Source organism: Triticum urartu, chromosome 6A (genome assembly GCF_056163025.1).
Source record: "Triticum urartu cultivar PI428250 chromosome 6A, HENAU_Tu73, whole genome shotgun sequence".
Taxonomy (NCBI): domain Eukaryota; kingdom Viridiplantae; phylum Streptophyta; class Magnoliopsida; order Poales; family Poaceae; genus Triticum; species Triticum urartu.
Genome location: NC_141878.1, coordinates 514,034,087 through 514,053,892, shown reverse-complemented (window position 1 = coordinate 514,053,892; position 19,806 = coordinate 514,034,087). Strand labels below are relative to the sequence as shown.

The following is a 19,806-nucleotide window of genomic DNA, read 5'->3' as shown; positions in this document are numbered from 1 at the left end:
TCAGAGGAAGGCGATCGTCGGCTGCATCGCACCGCACTGCACCATCATCGGCGAGGGCAAGGGCGAGAGTCGCCGTGGAGACGCGGCTCATCTCGTGGCTGAAGCTGCGCCATAGGGATGTCGCCCGTGCGACGACATCACCCATGCTTGCTCTAGAATCCATGCTTGCTCCTTTCCATCTGCAACCCATTCTTCGTTCCTTCCATGCATTCTACCTGCACCTGTAGATCACTCTGACTTGCTCTTCCATTTGCTGCTCGATTCAGCTCTTCCCTTCTATCCTCTGCAGCACCTGGTGCATCCACTGCCTTATTGCCTTCGAGGTAGCGATTTTGAACAAGATAAGCAACATATTCGAGCTCCCAATACCAGAACTCACAAGTGACCTAAGCAGAAAAAGACCCAGATCGTGAACAAAATGTCAAACCAATCACACCACGACCAAAACTAAGCACATCACACTACTTACCTCGATTATTAACGCACTTGTAGAAGACCCACCCTTCATGTCTCTCCGTGTTCGGCAGGTAGAACTTGACGCGCGTGCGGCACTAAGGACACTTGATGCACGACACGACCACAGGATGGCCGCCCATCTCCGACCCGATGGAGCTTGTCGACATAGCGGAGCGGGATCGAACGCGACGGCGGCGTGGAGGGGAGGGGAGCGCGACAGCGGCGTCGAGGGGAGGCGAGCGGGTGGCGACCTAGGGATTTAGGGATTTGAGAGAGGGCGAGGGGATTTGAGAGAGGGGCTGGTCATTTTACAAGGACCCCAAAGTGCTGTAGAACCCCCCGCGAACACTACCTGTCGCCTCAGATTGGTCAACAAGTGGTCAAATGAAGCGGCGACGAGTGGCGTACGGTGAACAGTGATCGGACAATCATATCTGGTCGTATTGAGTGACTTTATATTGGCCGTATTTTTAAGTATAGTGATCAAAACGTGCTTTCTTCGCAAGTTCAAGTACCGCCAGTGCATTTTACTCATTTTTTTCTTTCGAGTAGAAAAAGAAAAGGCAAAGCAACGAGACCCCTAGATTTTCTCGAGCCCTCCCTCACCACCGCGCGGTGCGCGGATCCCCAACGCTCACGATAACGGCCCCACGCGACCATCATTCCCTGCACTCCACTCTCTCCGCAATCTCAATCCTCCACTGCACTCTGCCGCTCCACTCTCGCTCGCTCCCCAACCCGCCGGCGGCAATGGCGTCCCTCCGCGCCTCCCTCCTGCTCGCTGCCGTGCTGTGCGCGCTCGCGGCGTCGTCCGCCTCCGCCTCCCGCGACCTCCGCTCGCGCCCCACCCAGTTCGTCGTGCGCGGCCGCGTCTGGTGCGACACCTGCCGCGCCGGATTCGAGACCCCGGCCTCCACCTTCATCGCTGGTACGTGCTTACGCCGCACCCGCCTCTTTCCTCCTCTCTCGATCCGTTACGGTTGTACCAGTATCGATTTCGCGGGAGCGCGTCTCTCCCTCGGCCTCTCCCCGTCGTTTCACCGTTCCTTTTCCTTCCTCCAAAGGCGTTAGTTGATTCGAAAAAAAAGGCGTTAGTTTATCCAGGAATGTTGCCTGATAGGACCAAGTAACAAGTATGCGTCCAGACGGTGAAAAAATAGGTTGCTTTCTCTTCGTTTTCCCCTGCGATCTGATTTCGTAGCGGAAGTAGCTAGTGGTTGGTTCACGCTGGATGCATGGTTTTTGGAATCCTCAGCACTAATTTGCGTTTCTGTGGGAACTTTTGTTAGATCTTCATGATCACTTTGTGCACAAGTTAAACTAGCATTGTCTACGAGTAGTAGTTTGCAGGATCTCATTTGTTATGTTTGCAGTTTGTGGTGAAGATATGAACTGACCGATGTGTTTTTACAGTTTACGGTTGGATAGATGCGAACGTTCATGCGCCATGCCCGTGAAATTATTACAGGCTCTGTACCGCGCCGGGGTGAAATGTAGTAAGATGCTGGTATGCTGAGTTGCAGACTGAGTTCATATCATGTGCTAGATCTAATATCATACGATCTCTGGCCATGGTTGATGGTTTCATTTATCGCATAGTTCATACTCGGAACGGTATAATCAGACATTGTTGGATACTGGTGTCTGGACCTCATCCTACTGCTCTCTGTTAAATAACGATACAGAACACAAACCTCTGTCTGAACCGAATATAGTCGATTTACAGATGGGTTCGTTGGTGTTTGATATCTGAAGTAAGTTGGCATTTTTCAGACAAATGATAAAGTGGATGCCCACAATGCACACACAACATGCTGGTGTGCGCAGGCATGTTCCCTGCACACTCTAGTAAAAAAAAATATAGGCTCAGTATCCAGAAGAACCAAAACCACACATTCATCTGAACAGCAGAGAGATTGTATCATTAATGAGCACAAATGTATATGAATTCTCCAGTTTTTCACTGAGAAAAAGGTTATTCTTGACACCAGATAGTATAAGGTGATGTACAGATAAGTATTCAGACTTCAATCTTTATAAAGACTAGACTGAACCTGCTATGAAATGAGAACGCTCGAACTTAACATGATTTGGTTATTTAGCTAGTCTGCAGGTGGCAACGACCAATTTAATTTTAGTTCAAGTTGGATTTTTAGACAGATAGCTAGTGTTAATTATGTTTTGCTTTATGTACAAAACCCTTTGTGAATTGGATTGATTACAAATACAGCTCACCTATCATTACCCACTATTAATTGTACATTCAAGAACATCCTGTGAACATACCTACTGTTTTCAAGGGAACCTGTACAGGCACCTTCCTATGTGAAATTGTCAATAGAATTATAACTTTTGTAGTACTGTTCTTGTATGCATTGATTATCTTTGTACAAAGTTTGTTGTTTTGTGATTTTGTGCAAATGGATTCTTTGCTTGATAAAATTGCTAGTGGTCGAATCACAATATATCTTATGTGTTTGGCTACTAAGTATCTTTGTGCTGACAGGCTACATGACTTAACCGGTTTTTCCTAAAAAAACAGAAGACTTCACCGGTTTATCTGGTTGTACTTCTATTGTGAGATACATGCAATTTGATTTTTTCGGCATTTGCAATAGAACATATTAGAAAAACAAGCATACTAGTATGCCATGTAATTTATCTTAGCACTACACTGACCTTCATTTTGTGCATCTTTCCTGAACCTTTCCCATCCATTTTAAATTTTTCGTTAGCAAACAAAACAGTGTAAGAAATGGAACACAACAGTCTAGAAGACTGCAGTTACTTATAAGGCATGCCAAAATGCAAAACAGTCTGGAATGAACCGGCATGCATGTCACAGCGAAAGAAATATGTTCACAATTCAAGTTAAGCCTCAGTTACTCCCTCCGTTGCAAAATACTTGAAGTTCTAGGTTTGTCCTAAGTCAAACTTCTTAATGTTTGATCAAGTTTATAGAAAAATGTACCAACATCTACAGCACCAAATTAGCTTCATTATCATAATATATTTTCATATTGTATACGTTTGAGTTTGTAGATATTAGCAAAAAAAAATTATAAGGTTCGAAAATGTTTGACTTAGGACAAACCTATAACTTCAAGTATTTTGGAATGGAGGGAGTATCATATAGTATCCAGATTTTGGACGAGTACCCTGTTGTTATGGATCAATAATTCAAGATACTACTTGCAAATAGGTCCTTGTAACTGTAATGTTGCAACTATTATTGCACATGGATTATGTGATGCAGCAGCATTAGGCTTCATCGCAGCAGCTAAGTAACTTAGTTAGGAAATGAGTATGGCTTTCCCACATGTACCCACACTACTACTATCATCACATTGCCTAGAGATCTATTCAAATGGTAAAAATTTAAACCACCAGTCCATCTTGTAATCTTTTATAATGTTCTTGCACAATCTCGGGTGAAATTTGGAGGCCTACCTAAATAAGAACAAATCATTATGCATGTTTGTTCATAACACAGGGCAATTCAGGCAATAAACCATGCTTAGGTTTGTAGATAGTGGAAACATTTTGTCTGTCGAAAGCTGGGCCAGATCAAATGCCCTGCTCGATTATCTGAACATTGCTTAAATAACCATCCATTAGTAGCAGCTGTACATGTTGTGCAAATAGCGCAGAACTGCATATGAGCATGGCTATTTGTCACACTGAGGAGGCGAGGGCTAGAAATCAGCATTGCTGATAGAACACAGCGTTGAGGGTTCAATGCATCTCGAGAACACAAGACAAAGTTGTTTTATGACTTCTATAGTTACCTTGGTTGGTTCTTCATTTTGGATCTTTATGGTTAACTGGCTTGGTAATAATCATTCGTAAAATGCTACTCCCTCTGTCCCAAAATATAAGGACGTTTTTAACACTACTAGTGTCAAAAACGTTCTTATATTATGGGACGGAGGGAGTAGGAGCTAGAGCTGAGAGTTGAATCGCCACTAGTTTGTGGTTGTGACAATACATGGTAATATGAATATAGGGCCGAATGTTTGAGAAGCTAACATTGATTGGTTATCGAATACCTCATTCGAATAAAATCTCATCTATCAAAATTACCAACTACTAGTTGCTATTCATGAGAATTTATTGTTTTTGTTTGCCAACTGACACTAATATGCCATCCTTGCTTTCAACAGGAGCGAAGGTTAGAGTTGAGTGCAAGTCGAGATCTACTGGGGCCCAGACATGCAGCTTCGAGGGTCACACCGACCACACCGGTACCTACAACATCCCCGTGGCCGACGAGCACGAGCACGAGCTCTGCGAGTCTGTCCTCGTCAGCAGCCCGGACACGGCATGTGCCAAGGCAGTCGCTGGGCGGGAGAGGGCCCCTGTCTTCCTCAACAACAACAACGGTGTCGCGTCCAACGTTCGGTTGGCGAATGCTCTGGGGTTCGAGAAGGACACCCCTCTGGCTGCATGCGCGCAGATCCTCAAGATGTACGAGGAGGTCGACGATCGCGTCTGAGCACTCCGAACTCGCTATCACGAAACAGGTTAACGTATTACTAAAGCCGTCATGTGAAATGTCCTGAAACGTCTATCTATATGTGTTACCAAGACCAGAAGTATCGCGGCTTGTGTGCTTGACATTATGGCGTAGCGCTTGGGTGTGTATGTTGATCGCTGGTTCAGGTTGAACCACGGAACTTGTGAGCTAGTAAATCAGACATGTTGGTTCATCTTAGCAGGCTAATGTTATGAGATTGTTGTTTGTTTAAGAGTGCCTACTGTGTACCGTTTTCTCAAGCGGCAAAGCACGCTGATGTGCGTACTGTGTGCAGTTCTGTCTTGAAATGGGACAAGGTCGAGGAAGGAAGTTCTTTGCCGGCTGAAAGGCAAATATGGTTCTTCTCAACTGAAATGATTGGAGACTTAGGAAAGTGCATTCAGTTTTGAATGGAGATTCCCAAGACGATCAACACTTTGAGCGTCTACAACCGGATTCCTCAAGACTGGACGGACGCAGGATCATTGACCGGACATAAGAGAGAAGAAAAAGTTGAATCGAACCCCACAAAGCCGGACATAAGAGAGAAGAAAATGTTGAATCGAACCCCACAAAGCCTCCCTAAACGTTCAGGCTGCCGGTACTCCTCGTACCCAGCCTATATATGGGGGCAATATGAGCTCCTCGTACCCAGCCTATATACGGGGGCAATATGAGGAGTGCCCGGGCATGTTTGGCAGTGGTCCTGTGTCCGTAACATAGGATTTGGCCCACCACGGACCATCTTTATCTCTTTTTTTCTTTCTCTCTTCATCTCTACCGGTCACATGCATGCGCCTGCACGTATAGGGGAAAAAGTGGGTCAAATGGCCGCGTACATGGACAAACAGGGACCCAAAATTGACACGCCCGAACACTGACCGGGTACGTCCGCGGATGTTTGAGAGGCCAAATTTGCCCACTCCGGCTGTAGATGCTCCTTAGGCTTTGTTTTGTTGCAAGGGATCCTCCTCCTTTCCCTGGGTGGGAAAACCACGAGCTGAATCGCCCATGGAGAGCTTACGGCGGCATTTAGGATGCGTTTGGTTGAAGGTTTTGGACCGCCCAATTTTTTTGGGATGGAACCATTCAATTCATGTGTTGGCTATATAAGAGATGAGCTAATTATTTGAGAAGGGACCATTAGTCATGCTCACATGATCATGCATGCAATGGGTGGCCATATGATTCGACCGATTTCTTGGGGTGCAATGGTTCAGCATCTTTAGAGAATATTCTCTTTTTTGAGTGGAACCATTCAAGTGCTTTATAACCAAACATGTCTATTTTTTTGAACGATCCCAACCCATCCCTGGCCACCCTTGCAACTAAACGCACCCTCGCAATGGGGATGGATTCAGTCCCTTTCCTTGGGCCTACCCTGGGTTAGATTCCGCACCTGAAGTGCCAAATGGTGTCGAGGATCTCCCTTGGAATGCCCATGGATTCCAGTGTTTCAAGGGAAATCACAACTGTGCCTTTTAATCCTGGAATCTCTTCCCAGCAACCAAACATAGTCTTATGTATATCAAAGAGTTTAACAAGAATCACTTGATTTTATTAAGTTCCATTTTCCATAAAAGGTCCAAATATTTTGTTCAGGCCAAAGGAACATGTAAGGGCATCTCCAAAGCTAACCTGCAATTGTCTTTGATATATGTCCGCTTTTATGTCCGGAAGTGGTCTGCGGACATGATGCGGGAGGGAGTCATCCAATGCTAATCACAAAGTATCTGGTCGGGAGGAGAATAAGTAGATGGGGACCATGCATGTGGTGGGATATTTATGGTTTAATGCCCGGTTGGGAGGAGAGAGAGGATAGATGGATCATGCATGCACGGTTGGGAGGTGAGAGAGAGAGAGAGAAAAAAGAGGGACCATGCTGTCATTAGTTTAGTTCACGTCCGGACTCCGGCGAAGCCCCCACGTTTGTTTCTTTAATATCGGAATCCGTACGCCCGGATTGCTAAGCGGACATTTACAAATCCCGTTGGATGGCAAAAGTGGTCTGGATACTGTACTCCAGAATATAGTGGAGGTTTAAGGTCCGATTTGGAGATGCCCTAAGGGCCTCTTTGTTTTACATGACTTTTTAAAACGTATTTGAGGGAAAACATAAGATTGGAGTGGCATGCCATGTTGAAAAGCATTTGGCTCATTAGCTAAGTTGACTGTCATCAACCTATGTACAAGATGAAGCCAAGCATGTCTTATCTCTGATCAGAGTGCGCCTAAATTGGATATTCAAGTGAACAATCCCTAATATTGTGTCGATGAACGGCTCTTTTCGTTGCAGATACTATAAGGCTAGCGGCGCGTCCCCTAGCTAACTATCCTCCCAAGAACGACATGGTACCACCATATCCCACCTTAAAAGCACCTCCATTAAAGAACACAACTTGTAACTTTAGTCCGCATCAATCCCTTTTAGAAGGTAGAGTCATACGGTCATTCCATGACTTGGATGACAAAGTCAGCAACAGAGTCTTGGAATGAAGATATTTGTTACTCATTAACCGAATCCATACCCTATCTTCCTCTGAAGCAAGTTTGTACAAAGTATGTAGGTAGGTACCTTTTTCGTTCTTGAAAAGAACAATGACTCTAAAAGCTACACCATGTTGGAATGGTAGCCAGTTCAACAGATTTAAAGCTCGAGTTAACGGCATTGAGGCAGTGAAGTTAAACTACAAGGCAATACTCCAATCGTTTCAGTCGAGAAGAACCATATTTGCTCTTCACTCCACAAACACATGACCTAACAAATCTTTTATTCCAACAACTGATGAAACTTTGGAGGGAGTTAGAAGCTCATCCTCTCAGCACATGGAGCGCGTCATCTTCCAAAGGGTTATTGCGTAAGTGATCTAGGGAACCGTAACCGCCGTGTCCTCCATCATCCACTGCTCTAGCCCAGGCAGGAGCATCATCCATCTCCTTTGAAACTCTCATATGGTGTCCAAAGGGAAAGGAGCCCTTAACTTGCACAACATATGCTGGATTAACCTGTCCACCATCACACATTCTTCTCCCTTGAAGACCAGCCTCCATGATTGAAGGTTTTTCAAAACCACAGCCAGACCTGTTTCATGTTCAACCAGGAACATCGTTTAAACACTAGGTCATTTCTCAAAAACCACAACCCCCACAGGATTATAGAGGATACTATGTTCAGTTGTTATACTTTTTGTTAAAAATCCATTTTAACACAAACGGAATGAAATCATGAATATGCACCTAAAAACTAACCTGGACCTCAGCCCATTGATGCTTTGTCAGGATGATCTCAAAATATAAGTGAAACACCGATTCTATTTCTTTGCAATTCTCACATTCTAAAGGTTTGGGTATCCTTCTTTTTATCAAATTATCTATGACCAATATCTTATTCTGAGATAGCAACCACATGAAAAATTGTATTTTGGGAGGAACTTTTAAAGACCAGACAGAAGGCAAATAAACAGGCTTAACACCTCTCAAGTTATAATAACATACAAGGATCTAAAAGAGTAAACAAGCCATAACAAAGTGCCCTCCTCTTCCACTAAAGTAATAGTGGACCAAAGCCTCTAGCTCAGTTTCCTAAAATCCTTCACTCTTATTGGCTCGCAATTTCGGCTTCTTCATGTTAGAGCAGGTTTGTTCGCTTGGCAGCCCACCATCCATGATACAGCTGAAAGAACATGCGGTGCCCCCATGTTAGGTTTTGGTAATTGATGACATTCTCTATGTACTAATGGTTGCCTTGAGTTATATTTGAAGTATTTGTCCATGGGCATTTCTTGAAGTCCATGTGTTGGTTTCAAGGAGTTTATGAGTTGATCAAGGTGCTATTCAAGGAATTATCCAAATTTTGGTTAGAGAGAAGACATGAAACAAGGTTTATCAAGAGTGGTCAAAGAGTGAATCAAGTTGATCAACACACAAAGCATACAAGATGTACCGAGAGGGATCCCATGGTAGGTAAGCATTGCCCATTACGCTTTGTGTACTACCCCATGGTCTACGTGAGAGTTCTATGTGGGATTAGGTATGTTTCCATGGGCTTGCGTCAAGAGAAGATCTCATACGACCCCTGGAGGATGACATCAAGTGGTGTTCGTCATCAAGATTGCGGTGTGCAAGTTCAAGTGGAGCATCATGAAGAGGTCATGCTTGAAGCTTGCCCCATTGTAGTGACAATGGACTTGTGAAGATGTTCTGAAGAGTGGCTCAGCCATAGTGGAGTATGGGGGAGCAATCTACTAGTCTTCATCGAGCCAACACAATCAAGAAAATTGGTCCAACTTGAGGGAGTCAAGGTGGTCATCATCTAGCTCAAGTGGACTATGTGCAAGGCAAAGGTTTTCCCTTGATAGGTTTTTTATTTTTATCGGTCTCATGATGGTAGTTGGGAGACCGGGTTATAGGATCGATTGCCGTACTATCAAGGGGGGCTCTCAATGAGTAGCTTGATCATATCGTTCATAGAGAGCTCAAACCATCGCATCCTTGCATCATCTTTCTTGGTTCTTGTTTGTTGTTTCTCTTTGTGAGTCTTAGAACTTATGGTCACCTTGATGACAAGCTCGAGTTCATAAAAAACGGAGTTCATGTGTATCTTCTATGATGTTTTCGATGTTGGAGTTTTTGCCAGTTCTTCATTCATAGAGGTTTCACATCTATATACCTTTGACTTTTTTCTATTGCCTCTTTTTTCCTGTTGGATGCTACTTGTCGTCATCTATCAAACAAGCTTGAGTTTGCTCAATTCGGAGCTCATTTGCAGAAGTTTTGGCAGTTCAGGCTTTATTGTAGCTTCTGGTTTCTTTGCTGTGTTCCTGAAGGCCTCAAGCGGCAGTACCGGTCTCTCGAGCAGTAGTACCGCTTGTAAGCGGTAGTACCGCAGCCCTGTGCCGCGCGTAGAACCACTGCTTATGGGGATGTGATTTTTCGTGTCGGGTTGCGCGGTAGTGGAACGGTAGTACGAGCGGTAGTACCGCCCATGCACTACCACTCCGCTTCCGCTCCCCTCCAGGACCCTTCGTGCTCCGAGCGGTAGTGGTTGTGTGGCACTACCGCCTCTAAGTGGTAGTACCTCTCCTTCGAGCGGTAGTACTACTGGTGTGGCTCTACTTCACCCCATTTGTCCTGCTCTGCCTCCTTAGTGCTCTGAGCTGCAACCCTAGCGGTAGTACCGTTGTGGCAAGCGGTAGTACCGCTCTGGTGGCACTACCGGCTCGTGGTCTCGCACCATTGCATTTCTCTATGTGCGTTACTGCCCGGGCGGTAGTACTGCTCCCCTGAGCGGTAGTACCGCTCGTGTGCAGGCTGAGCACATAACGGTTGGATTCGGGAGGTCTTATAAAAGGGGGTCTTCTTCCCCATTGAACCTTATCCCTTGAGCTCGTGTTCTTCCCGCATTGTTGACCTTCTTCGAGCTTGTTATTTCTCAATCCCTCCATGGATTCTTGCTAGTTTTAGGGGGAAAAGAGAGAGGAGATCTAGATCTACGTTTCCACCAATCACTTTCTCCTCTGTGTGATGGGAACCCCTTGGATCTAGATCTTGGAGTTCTTCGTGTTCTCTTCTTCGTTCTTCCTCTCATTTCCCTCCCTAGCATTAGTTGCTTTGGTGGGATTTGGGAGAGAAGGACTTGGGCACTCTGTGTGCCATTGCCATTGCATTTCACTACAAAAAAAGACATCCGTGACATTTTGGGCCGAACGAATTTTTTTCCTGTCATGCTTATGACACTTCTATGACGATAATTGTGACAAAACCCGGTATCATAGATGTGGTGGGCTCCTACTTCTATGACAAAAAATCATGACAGAAAATGGGCTTTTCATCTTGGGCGGGCCGGAGACGCAGCTGCATGACATTCTTTGGGCCGTCCATGACGAAAAAACCATGGTAGAAGCGAGGGCGAGGAAAATATCGGGGAGTTCTCCGTTACGGTGGGTGGTCGGGGGCCGAGCGGCGTGCGTGGGTGCGAGGCGTTGGGCTCTAACCTAACCCGAGCAAGGCGTTCGCCTACTGAACCCGAGCGATTGCACTACAGGCTACACGTTACTGAACCCGAGCGATCGATCGATCTGGCTGTTAACTGAACCCGATCGAGCGATTCTTTCGCTACTGCTGCTAACTGAAGCCGATTGAACCTGCTGCCTCTTGATGAACAATGAGCGTTATTCGGGGGGGTGGATGAACAGTTCCCAGTGGGTGTTGGATGAACAGGACCCCGTGGTAGTAGAGGCCGTTGCCCCTGGATGAATAGGACCCCGATCGAGCCGGTTGGGGGTGGATGAATAGGACCCCATGGAGGGCTAGTTAAACAGTAGCCGGTGGAGGGCTGGATGAATAGTTGCCTGTGGAGGGGTGGTTGAACAGGACCCCGTGGAGAGGGCTGGTTGAACAGTAGCCGTTGGAGGAGCGGTGGAGGCTGGATGAACAGGACCCGTGGATGAATAGTCGCATGTGGAGGCTGGAGGAGGTCGACGGTGGATAAACAGTTGCGCGTGGGGGCTGGAGGAGTTCGACAGTGGAGATGAACAGTATCCCGTGGAGTTCCGTTTTGCGGTACGCCACACCCCTCCCGATGAACAGGTCCACTGTTTCGACCGCAGCGCTCCAACACAAGTCCGTTTCCTCCGTTTTGCGGTACGCCACACCCCTCCCGATCAACAGGACCCCGTTTCGACTGTAGGAGGTCCAAGAGAAGTTTGTTTCCTCCGTTTTGCGGTACGCCAGACCCCTCCCGATGAACAGGATCACATTACGACCGTGGCCGGTCGAACATAAGCCAGTTTCCTCTGTTCTGCAGTATGCCAGGCCTCGTTTCGATCGGCTGTTCCGTCCAAGCCGGTTGGCTCCCGATGAACACGATGACGCAGTTTCTCCGTTCCGACCCAGCCATGTACACGAGCCCTGGCCGTACATATGCGCGAGTAGGCGTTCGAGACCCCGCCAGTATGTACGTACATGGCCGTATTTACTTTCTTGCACCCTGGCTGTACGTATGTGTACATGCTACGTCCGCGCCTCTACTACAACACGTGCCCTTCCTTACTCAGCCACGGTTCATCGCTGCAGCCTGCAGATAGACCAATCGACCAATATGTACGTACACGTTCGCGACCAGAATGACAACGCTACGTACGCTTCGATCAGGTGGGTCCCGACTGTCAGGGAGGATAAGGAGGCACTTCCTTGCGTGCGAAGATGTAGCTGGTGGGTCCCAGCAGTCAGGGGGCGAAGCATTTTTTTGCCTGTAATATGGACGCACTTCCTTGCATGCGAAGATGTAGCTGGTCGGTCCCAGCAGTCAGGTGGGAAAGTTTTTTCGGTGAAATACGGTGGACCGTCTGGTGGGTCCCTGCTGTCAGGTGGAGGAATCATTATTTTCCACATAATAAGGAGGCACTTCCTTGCTGCGGCCGTGGACCCAGCTGTCAGCCTCTCCACATACAGTACTCTTCCGATGGAAGTCGTTCGTTGACCACATTGACCACGCCGCACCGAGAGCACCAAGGAGGTGGACGACAGCGAGGCCTAGGAAGGGGATGATGCGGAGCCAAGGAAGACGTGGCAGTGGATGCCCACGCGGAGAGGAGTACGAGGGTTCACTGGTTCGGCTTTGGTGTGAGGCTGCCTTCGCCACAGAATAACAAGGGGTGTGGGTGAGTAGAGGGATGGCTTGGCCAGCCGTGGAAGTAGTAGGGGAGGTGAGGCCTCCGCGGCAGCACAACTGACCACGGGAGGTAGGAGCAGGCGGCACGACCGACGCTGGTTTGGGCGGCTGGAGCAAGAAGACCAGAGGTTTAAGAAGCACTACGGCCGTTGGATGGACATCGTATGGTCACCAGGAGCTAGAATTGTTCATATTGACTAAGTTGACAAAGCCCTCCGTCCGCGTCAACTTAGTAGGCCCACAGGTTAGCCCACCACTATGGCGGGTCCCAGCTAGCAGGGGGAGTATGTTGGAGGCACTTCCTTGCGTGCGAAGATATAGCTAGTGGGTCCCAGCTGTCAGCGGGGGGAACGTTTTTTTTTTGTGAAATACAGAGGCCCTTCCGGTGGGTCCCAACTATCAGGTGGAGGAATCATTATTTTGCGCGTAATAAGGAGGCATTTCCTTGTGTGCGGCTGTGGACCCAGTTGTCAACCTCTTCATGTATAGTCCACTTCCGATGGATGTCGTTCGTTGACCACGTTGACCACGCCGCATCGAGAGCACCAGGGTGGTGGACGACGACGAGGCCTAGGAAGGGAATGCCACGGAGCCGGGGAAGACTTGACAGTGGTTGCCCACGCGGTGGGGAGTACGAGAGTTTACTGGTTCGGCTGCCGTCACCAGAAAATAATAGGAGGTGTGGGTGAGTAGAGGAATGGCCTGGCCAGCAATGGAGTAGGGTGGGGCGGTGCGGCCTGTGCGGCAGCACAACTGGCCACGGGAGGCGGGAGCAGACAGTCCCACCGGCGCTAGTTTGGGCAGCTGGAGCAAGAAGATCAGATATTGAAGAAGCAGCACGGCTGTTGGATTAACATCCAACAGCCACTGCTGCTAGAATCGTTTGTGGACTAAGTTGACAAAGCCTTTCATACACGTCAACCTAGTAGACCCACAAGTGAGCCTCCAAATCTGTCCCAAACAGCATACATCCCGAAATTTATAGCCAGATTCAAATTAATTTAAAAACTAAACATACCTTAATTTAAATCCAATGAAATTTTACCCGCACAAAAACAATGAAATTTAAAATATCAAAATCCGAAAGAAAAAAGTATTTTGGAACTAATTCCTGTTTGCTGTATTTTTTCATTTTACAGCCCATTTATTATTAGTTATAGCCCATTTCTTATTACTTATATCCCATTTTCTGGGCAAGCCTGAATGCATCCCTCCCCGTCTTGAAAGATTTCCGGCCCAGCAGGGCGTAGAAAAGCAAGTAGGCCTACGTTGGTTATTCTGCAAAAGACAAAATAGCTGGGCTAGCCATTTTCATAAAGGAAAGAACAAATAAACTGGGCTGGTCATGTGGTAAACATATGAAATAAAAGCCTGGGCTAGACGGGCCACAGCTCCCGCACAACCCAGTTGATGCCCTTCTCCGTCCCGGAAAAACAAAATTACTGCGCGCTGTTGGGTCCCTACTGTCATCCTCACCATGTACAGTCATCTCCTTATTCCTCTCGGTTGTTGACCATGTTGATAACACAGGAGGGCGACACCGCGGCGAGCGAACCAAGGCGGAGGACGATGGTGAGGCCTCGGATGGGAACGTAAAGGAGCCAGGGAAGATGCGTAGAGATTTAGGGTGCGATGTAGCCACGATGCATGCGCGGTAGCACAACCAGCCGTGGGAGGCGGGAGCATGCAGTCCCTCCGGCGCTGGTTTGACTTTGGTGGCTGCAGGAAGAAGAGACTGAAGAAACACGACAAACGTTGAATGTCAATCCAACAGTCAAGGTTGGCACAATCGTTTGTTGACTAAGCCGACACCAAGTAGCATACTTTTTATATATAGGAAGAAAAGAAAAACTTGGCTCATTCGCCTGATAACATTCCCGAAACTGTGATCGTTCGATCTTGCTTCGCAATTAAAACTGTGACGAAAATGCGTTTGTCTGCCGTCCTCCTCCCAGGGAACGTTCGCCACATAAGTGACTAGCACCCTTGGTTTTTAACCGAGAGTTCTTGGGTTCGAGTCCCAGGAATTCTCAAATTTGCCCTCCTTCCTTCCTCGCAAAAAAGAAAGAAAATCAAAGACTTGAGAAGGCGTACAGAATAAGCTAGTGTACCAATAAAGAGACGTTGATGAGTTTTAGAAAAAGAGAGGCGTGCTCCTGTAGCTGGTTCGAATCCAAACCTAGACTATGACTATATATGGTGCTATGCTACTCTGCAAGTAATGAAACTGACATATCCAACATTCACTTCTCCTCTTCTCTACTTACTCTGCCTAGCATCAGAAGCTCTGGCCGCAGCAACCATGTCTGCTGGCTGCTCGTCCACCTTCTCTTCAGCAGGCAACAACCAGATATGCGCCAAGTCGCCACCCGTACCATCGCCTGTGGGTCTCATCACGCCCCCGCCGGCACACGCACTGCAGCCGGTTGCTCATCGCAACCCGCTGCCGTTGGTGTGGTGCCACTGCTGCAAATCACGCAGAGCTATCTGTCGCATCTCAACCACAATCCTCAACCCTGACCGAGTCTTCTACAAATGCCCGAATCATGGGGTAATAATATGTTAAGTGTTGTTCTGCTGCTTTCAGTTGCTGATTTTTTTAATAGTTTGGTTGATGATTTTCCAATTTGATTCGTGCAGAAAAGAGAAGATTCGTGTGATTTGTATTTCTGGGAAGTTGCTGATGTTGGGGAATGCAACTATGCTGATTATTTGGTTAGCTGAGGAATCCCATTACCAGCAGGTTGGGGTGTTGGACAAGTAACTGAAGGAACGACAGAAGAGGAAGATGCAGAGCAGAAGGTTAAAGATGCAGTTTCTCTGATCATGGCCAAGCAACAACTGCTGAACGACCTTGACAACAATGAGGAGATGAAAGAGCTTGTGAAGATAATGGGCAAAATCAATGTGCTCTGTAGGATGATTGTCTCTTTATTTGCAGTGTATGTAACACTCTGATATATTCAGTGGCTATGACATGAGCACTTTGCTGAAACTAGTAATGAATGAAACCTGTGTAGCAGGCTGGGCGTAGTGTTGTGAACATCTAATGGTTTCTATTAACGGAAACCGGGGGTATCCCCTTTTGCTCATAAATAAATAAATAGCAGCGGCCCTTTTGGTAATAAATAAATAAATTAGCAGAGGCCCTGTCGGATCAGCTTTGTTCCTATTCGAAGACGTCTAGCAAATTGCAGTCCAATAGTAAACTATGCCATCAAATTCAAGTTTCACAGCCAAATATGAGTACAACTAAACAACAATGTCATCATGTTTTAGTCGTCATACAATCACCAAACACAAAATCAACATACATAACAAGTGATATTCTCACATCAAAATACTAAACAACACGTTCATAAGGTTTCAGTTGTCATAGCAAACACAATTTCACATAGTAGATAAAAAACGTCTTCTGACAGGAAAATACGACAAAAGCAATCTAATCATCATCCGCAGCAGCAGCGTTAACATCTTCGCCATGTGTATCAGTCTGAATCGTAATTCCCCACAATGGCATCTTCTTCTTCATCCTCAATGTCCTCGAACGTTGGCTTCTTCTTGATCAACTCTTGTATGCCCACAACACGACATGCAATCTTTTCGCCAGTGTCATTGAGGTGATGGTTCTCAAAGATATTAGGAACATCTATGGAATCTTGTACATCAGGAGCAGTGTAAGCATCATCTTGTTGTGCAACTTCATTAAACGAATTCCTCTGCTCAAACCTTTGCAATACTCTCCAATCATCGCTACATGCAAATGTGTCTTCCAAGAAAAATATTTGTGTTGCTTGATTTGCCAAAATGAAAGGCTCGTTGCTCTGGTACGCTGCCTTGACATTGATGGATTTGAAATAATCATCAACTTTGGGTTTTGCGACCCTGGAAAACATGTTATACCAACGATAACACAACAGAACCACACACAAATGATCCTCGAAACTGGAGATATACTGCAACTGAACAATGTCTGTTATGTTAGCATACATTTCAGTTATCTCTCTGCCGTACGTATCCATGCTCACGATGGCACTGTTTTGTGTCTTCCTGCATTCGTCGCGTGCAAGGGTGTTGTAGCGCACATCTCCAACAACGCAAGATTCATAATGTCTTACCCGAGTATCAGGACCCATTGCTAGTGCGTAAAAGGCATCATCAACTGCCTGCCCATCCTCTCGCATCTTCTTAACCTATGGTTATAAAATAGACAAGATGATCATCTTATGTACTCAATATATTAAAAAAATTGATAGTGCAATTCAAAAGCTTACATGGCTCTTGAACCATTTTGCAAATCCTGCCATAACCAGTTTGTCAATGTTTCTTGGATTTTGTGGCAGTAACTCCTTTTTGTAGATGCTGCACAACATAGTGATCGTGTCAAACATCTAAATATATAAGAATGTGCTGCAAGTTTAGTAGATTATGATGTGTAAGCTGCAGTACTTAGCACTTAATTGATATAAGGTAGTATCTCAGGATAGTTATTCAACACATGCCAAACCATTTTGTCCAAATCTTTAGGTTTGTCCTCTTGTCGAATCTTCCCTGTAACTCGAACAGAATAATCAAAAACATTGAGCCCGTGATTGTCTTCACCCACCTCTTTGCTATGTTGATCAGCTGTTTCAATGTATTTTGAGCAGAATGTCAATGCTTATGTAGCAATGTAGGCCTCTACAATGGAACCCTCGGGTCTAGCTCTATTCCTAACATAGCCCTTGAAAGTGCCTAGCCGCCTTTCAATAGGGTACATCCAACCATACTGTACTGGACCTCTAAGTAGTGCCTCATCAGGTAGATGAACAACCAAATGCACCATCACATCAAAGAAGGCTGGAGGATATATCTTCTCAAGGTCGCATAGGATAGTTGGTATCTTGTCTCTAAGACGCTCCGAAGCATCTATCCTGATATTTCTACTGCAGAGTTCCCTGAAGAATTGTCCCAACTCTACAACTGCTCTGTATAAGTCAGGGCGGCCCAATCCTCTAAGGATAATAGGTAAAACCCTTTGAAGTAGGACATGACAGTCATGAGTTTTCAACCCTTGTACCTTGTTTCCATCTGCACTGACTCTCCTTTCAGGGTTGGAAGCAAATCCATGTGGGAATCTCACACGTGACATGACCTCACAGAATTCTTTTCTTTTTACCTTGTCCAAGACGTACACAACTGCTGCCATATCCCGTGGTTTACCTTCATCTTCCACCTGCAAATCCTTTCTGATACCCAGGTGTGTCAAATCAATCCTAGATTTTAAGGTATCTTTCGTCTTGCCTTGAATATTAAGAAGTGTGTCGATAATGTTGTCACATATATTTTTCTCGATGTGCATCACATCAAGATTATGCCGCAGATCCAAATCTTTCCAATACTTCAAGTCCCACAAAGTGGACCTGCGGGTAAATAATAATTTCTCTTCTACCCTGCCATGCTTCCTTTTCCCACTACCATTACTAGGATGGTTTCCTGGTGTAATATGCCCGACTTTCTCTAATTCCACTTGCAACTCATCGATGGTGAGCCTCTTTGGCGCATCATGGTTTTCATGCTTTGCATTGAACACATATGTTTGGTATTTTGTAGGATGCGGCTTGTCCTTGGCAAGGAAACGGCGGTGTCCAATGTAATGGATCTTGCTAAGTATTGCATATGACAGCGGATTCCTATCACAGCGAACACATGCATTGTAACCATGTGTCGTTCGCCCTGACATAGTGCCCAAAGTCGGATAATAATGGATGCACCAAATTATAACAACACACAAAAAGAAACCAGCGGGTGGGCTGCTATATAGGTCTCGAGTGAGAACACCCCTCCATAGCTGTTGAAGTTCCTCCACAAGAGGCTCCATGAATAAATCAAAATCCTTTCCAGGACTTTTTGGACCTGGGATGAGAAAGGCCATCATGTAGTTTGATTCTTTGGTGCAGACAATTGGAGGCATGTTATAAGGGATAACAAGCACTGGCCACATGCTATATGTGGCGCTCTGGTGGACAAATGGGTTAAATCCATCTGAAGCTAAGCCAAGTCCAATGTTTCTCGGGTCAGCAGCAAACTTTTTGTGTTTCTGATTGAAGCTTTTCCAGTCACTACCATGAGATGGATGGCTCATTACATTCTGATATCTATATTCCTGGTTCCTAGAATGCCACAGTACATCCTCTCTTGTTTCAGCATCATGAAACAACCTCTACAATCATGGTATAATTGGAAAATGTCTCAGAACATTATGAGGAATCCTCTTCACAGCATCGCCATCTTTCCATCTTGATGATTTGCATTTCGGGCATTCACTTAAGTTGGCATAATCCTTCAGGAACATAACACAATTATTCTTACAAACATGGATCATATCATATCCAATTCCAACTGCACGAAGGAAATTCTTTATTTTACTGTAGGTGTGTGGCTGCTCAGACGCATCTGGGAAAGATTTGTGGAAATCAGCCAAATCGCATCGAATGATTTCTTGGTCATCTGCTCAGATGTCTTCACCTAAAGAAAGGTGACCATAGCTGAGAATACTGACAGCTTATTTCCCGGGGTGACAGCCACATTGCATTGTTCCAACATGCGGGCCCACCGTTTTTCTTCAGCAGGTGAAAGTTGATGAAATGCATGAGCATTTCGGCATTGTTTCAATGTTGGTCAAACTCACTGGCTCCGCCACCACCACCTCCTCCTCCTCTTCCACCTGAGCATCAGGCAGATCAAGATGGTGATCTGCTGCTTCCACATAGTCAGTAACATTGACGTTCACAGATTCACCATGATGAACCCACCTAGTATATGTGACCGACATCCCATACAAGTGTAGATGGTTTTGCACAGTTGACTGGGGTCTTGTAACTGAATTCATACAAGTGCTACACGCGCAGAGCACATCTGATTTCGGACCACCATACTCAGCTCTGATAAAGTTCATGAAGTTTTCAACCCCCTCGACATATGCAGCAGAGAATCTTCGAGCAGAAGTTATCCAAGTCCTGTCCATCTGTTAGACATACAAATTAGTTCTTGTACTAGATATTACTGGAAAAACATATATGCTTTTTTATGAAGTCCAGAAAAAAATACCTAGGTCGATGTCTAAAGCAATGGCAAGATATTTGGACGAGCAGATCTAAGTAACGAAATATATGTAAAGCTA

At 45.9% G+C, this 19,806-nt stretch overlaps 1 protein-coding gene across 1 annotated transcript; it reads left to right on the top strand.

Moving 5' to 3' along the window:
• The first annotated feature begins 1,080 nt into the window (after nt 1-1,080).
• On the top strand, nt 1,081-5,204 carry SAH7 (Pollen Ole e 1 allergen and extensin family protein). Its single transcript, XM_048679877.2, has 2 exons — nt 1,081-1,384; nt 4,620-5,204. The coding sequence occupies exons 1-2, from the start codon at nt 1,207-1,209 to the stop codon at nt 4,949-4,951; spliced, it is 510 nt and encodes a 169-aa protein (XP_048535834.1). The 5' UTR covers nt 1,081-1,206; the 3' UTR covers nt 4,952-5,204.
• The last annotated feature ends 14,602 nt before the right edge of the window (nt 5,205-19,806 follow it).